The sequence below is a fragment of the Setaria italica genome, chromosome II (genome assembly GCF_000263155.2).
Source record: "Setaria italica strain Yugu1 chromosome II, Setaria_italica_v2.0, whole genome shotgun sequence".
Taxonomy (NCBI): domain Eukaryota; kingdom Viridiplantae; phylum Streptophyta; class Magnoliopsida; order Poales; family Poaceae; genus Setaria; species Setaria italica.
In genome coordinates, this window is record NC_028451.1 from 5,683,292 (window position 1) to 5,687,550 (window position 4,259).

The 4,259-nt window shown below is 57.3% G+C and overlaps 1 protein-coding gene across 1 annotated transcript; it reads left to right on the plus strand.

The window, feature by feature from the left end:
- The first annotated feature begins 351 nt into the window (after positions 1-351).
- LOC101761672 (probable 1-deoxy-D-xylulose-5-phosphate synthase 2, chloroplastic) lies at positions 352-3,312 on the plus strand. The gene is made up of 2 exons (XM_004955662.3): positions 352-2,378; positions 2,607-3,312. The coding sequence occupies exons 1-2, from the start codon at positions 360-362 to the stop codon at positions 2,751-2,753; spliced, it is 2,166 nt and encodes a 721-aa protein (XP_004955719.1). The 5' UTR covers positions 352-359; the 3' UTR covers positions 2,754-3,312.
- The last annotated feature ends 947 nt before the right edge of the window (positions 3,313-4,259 follow it).

The following is a 4,259-nucleotide window of genomic DNA, read 5'->3' on the forward strand; positions in this document are numbered from 1 at the left end:
AATCTCGCGAGAAGGAGCTTCCCGCGAACCATCCTCGTTTTCTCGCCCTCTAATTCCTTTCCTTCTCGTTTCAACCTTCTACTTTTCCTCCAATTACTAATCGCTCACTAGTCTTAATGACGTCACTCGGCCTCCCTCGCGCCTATATTAACCGCCTCCGCCCCTGCTTCCCCTTCACTCCTCTCGCCTCATCTTCTTCTTCCTCCTCCATCTCGCCTCGCCCACCAGCGCGGCATCACTGTCGAGAGCAAGCTACTCGAGCCTCAATCCTAGCTAAAAACTGAACCAGCTAATCGCAGCTGTAACGAAGTGACCGTACACCGAGCTGCATTCTTGCACGCTAGCTAGAACCTGTGTACATGTCTCCAATGGCGCTCCAGGCATCCACGCCTTCCGCGTTCCGCGCGTCCCCGGCCACCGCCCACGCTTCCTGCCGGCGGCAGGTACGGCGGCAGTTCCAGGTGCGCGCGAGCGCGGCGGCGAAGAGCAGCAGCGTCGGCGCCGACGACGGGAAGATGATGGTCCCGAAGGAAGAGCCGAGCTCGAGCCCCTGGAAGGTGGACTTCTCCGGCGAGAAGCCGGCGACGCCGCTGCTGGACACGGTGAACTACCCGGCCCACATGAAGAACCTCACCACCCTGGAGCTGGAGCAGCTGGCGGCGGAGCTCCGCGCGGAGGTGGTGCACACGGTGTCCAAGACCGGCGGCCACCTGAGCTCCAGCCTGGGCGTGGTGGAGCTCGCCGTGGCGCTCCACCACGTGTTCGACACCCCCGACGACAAGATCATCTGGGACGTCGGGCACCAGGCGTACCCGCACAAGATCCTCACCGGCCGCCGCTCCCGGATGCACACCCTCCGGCAGACCTCCGGCCTGGCGGGGTTCCCGAAGCGCGACGAGAGCCCGCACGACGCGTTCGGCGCCGGCCACAGCTCCACCAGCATCTCGGCGGCGCTGGGCATGGCGGTGGCGCGGGACCTCCTCGGCCGCAACAACCACGTCATCTCCGTCATCGGCGACGGGGCCATGACCGCCGGCCAGGCCTACGAGGCCATGAACAACTCCGGCTACCTCGACGCCAACATGATCGTCGTCCTCAACGACAACAAGCAGGTGTCCCTCCCCACCGCCACGCTCGACGGGCCCTCCAAGCCCGTCGGCGCGCTCAGCCGCGCGCTCACCAGGCTCCAGTCCAGCACCAAGCTCCGCCGCCTCCGCGAGGCCGCCAAGGCCGTCACCAAGCAGATCGGCGGTCCGGCGCACGACGTCGCCGCCAAGGTCGACGAGTACGCTCGCGGCATGATCTCCGCCTCGGGATCCACGCTCTTCGAGGAGCTCGGCCTCTACTACATCGGCCCCGTCGACGGCCACAACGTCGAGGATCTCGTCACCATCTTCGAGAAGGTGAAGGCCATGCCGGCGCCGGGGCCCGTGCTCATCCACATCGTGACGGAGAAGGGCAAGGGGTACCCGCCGGCGGAGGCGGCGGCCGACCGGATGCACGGTGTCGTCAAGTTCGATCCGGCGACAGGGAGGCAGTTCAAATCTAAGTCCCCAACGCTGCCTTACACGCAGTACTTCGCCGAGTCGCTGATCCGGGAGGCAGAGGCCGACGACAAGGTGGTGGCGATCCACGCCGCCATGGGCGGCGGCACGGGGCTCAACCACTTCCAGAAGCGGTTCCCGGAGCGGTGCTTCGACGTCGGCATCGCCGAGCAGCACGCCGTGACGTTCGCCGCCGGGCTCGCCGCCGAGGGGCTCAAGCCTTTTTGCGCCATCTACTCCTCCTTCCTCCAGCGGGGGTACGACCAGGTGGTCCACGACGTGGACCTTCAGAGGCTGCCGGTGCGGTTCGCGCTCGACCGGGCGGGGCTCGTCGGCGCTGACGGCCCCACGCACTGCGGCGCCTTCGACGTCGCCTACATGGCGTGCCTCCCGAACATGGTGGTCATGGCACCGGCCGACGAGTCCGAGCTGATGCACATGGTAGCCACCGCCACCGCCATCGACGACCGGCCCAGCTGCTTCCGCTTCCCGCGGGGCAACGGCATCGGCGCCGCCCTCCCGCCGGGGAACAAGGGCTCGCCGCTGGAGATCGGCAAGGGCCGGGTGCTCGTCGGCGGCAACCGGGTGGCGCTCCTCGGATACGGGTCCATGGTTCAGGCCTGCCTCAAGGCCGCCGAGGCGCTCAAGGAGCACAACGTGTACATCACCGTCGCCGACGCGCGGTTCTGCAAGCCGCTGGACACGGGGCTGATCCGGGAGCTCGCCGCCGAGCACGAGGTGCTCATCACCGCCGAGGAGGGCTCCATCGGCGGGTTCGGCTCCCACGTCGCGCACTACCTCAGCCTCGCCGGCCTACTCGACGGGAACCTCAAAGTAAGTAGTCCACATCACCAAAGCGTATCCGTCATTTTCACTCAAAACCCAACGAGAAACTCATGATCATTTTTTATTCAATTATTTGAGATTTCCTATGTGCTGGTTGGTGCATAAAACTCAATACCTGCTCGACAAACTATGATTGACAAGAATATGTTATCGTGTGTCGTCGCAATGCTGCGAATTATTGCAATTCTAATAACCATGTTATTGCGTTCTTTGCAGCTGAGATCCATGTTCCTGCCGGACCGGTACATCGACCACGGCGCGCCGCAGGACCAGATGGAGGAGGCGGGGCTGACGCCACGGCACATCGCCGCCACCGTGCTGTCCCTGCTGGGGAGGCCATTGGAGGCAATGCAGCTCAAGTGAGCGACCGACGACGACGATTGCTTAGTTCATCCGTAACCTTGCATCACACACCATCATCACCAACAGATCATAAATAAAAAGCAAAATAGAAATGAGATTGGCGTGGAGATCTTCATGCCGGTCGCTGCTACCTCCATCGTCCCTGACCTAGAATCACATGCCCACATGGATCTGTCTCAAAGGCTAGTAGTCCCTAGGTAGAAGAAGCCAAGCAGGCCATGTCCCATGTGTGTAGGTGATCCTTGGCATGTTGCAACGCTTCCAAACGCAGGAGGATAAGGGGGAGGGAGCAGCGATTGATGCCGTGGCCTTCACCTTGCTTGATTCCTGGAGCAGTGTTGGTGGATGCCCTTCTCGACCCCACCAGCTGGTGATCTTGTCAGTGACAGGCATGCATGGCCCCACTTGTCAGCTGATCTTGCTAGTTTTTTGTTTTATATTTTTTTATAGGATGCATGAGAAGACAAGCATATGTAAACAAGTAAAAAAAAACTATGTGATAATATTGATACGAGAAAGATGGATGAGTACACTAGCTTTGTCTGGTGAGAAAGAGTCACTGCCATGTGAGTTGTGATCTCCGATCCTCCCGTTGGGTTTTGTCCCGGTGCTATCCTGAAGCCCATGGAATCATGCGAGTGGAGGAGGGTAGCATCTGGAGTGTGTCGCGAGTGAACATGCAGCAGGATATTCCCAGGTGCCTGGTTTTTCTTCAAGATCTTGTCTGGACGTACTCTTCCAGTCATTGCAAACAAGTTCCAGTTGTGCTAGTGCAGAGATTCCAGATGCTAATGAAGCCATAGCCGCAATTTGGATAAGGTTTATGAGAAAAGGTTTGCTGACGTGTTGGATGATTAGGTGCCACTGTCAACAGACATAGTAGCATATGCTACGAGCCATAAAGAAATGAAGTTCACGCTCACATGGAACAGGCCTAAAGCAACTAAGCAAGCAGACACACTAGGACTCTATAGGATTGCAAAGTACTAGGACTATAGGAGGGTTTGGGTTCAGAAAACATGTCCAAAGCAGAAAGAGCAGGACCACTTTTTTTTTTCTTTCGTTGTTCGTAAGATGTGATGTTCCGGTCAGCATGTGTCGCAAGAATGGTACATGTGTTCTGTCAGAAATGGTACTCTCAACTTGTCACATTTACGGTGCCGGTCGAATGCTGGGCATGCACACTTCAATTAGATGACTAAAAAATTCAGTAAACATTTATTTTTAAGGGAAAAAGATTTACACATTTCAGTAGACAACTAGACATGTTGATGTAACGATGGGTTATAACCGGGGCGCGAGCATTTTAGCCATCCAATGCTCCCTCTGCCTTTTTGTTACAGCCTATGTGTTCCTCGGTGTGAATCTGAAATTTCAGACACAACAGCACAAGCGAGAAAATTCAAATGACAATGAAAGTTTTCAAAATTATAGATCGTTTTGATCTTTCTAGATGCATAGATATTCTAAACAACATAGGGTATATCTAAGTGCATAATAAAATCT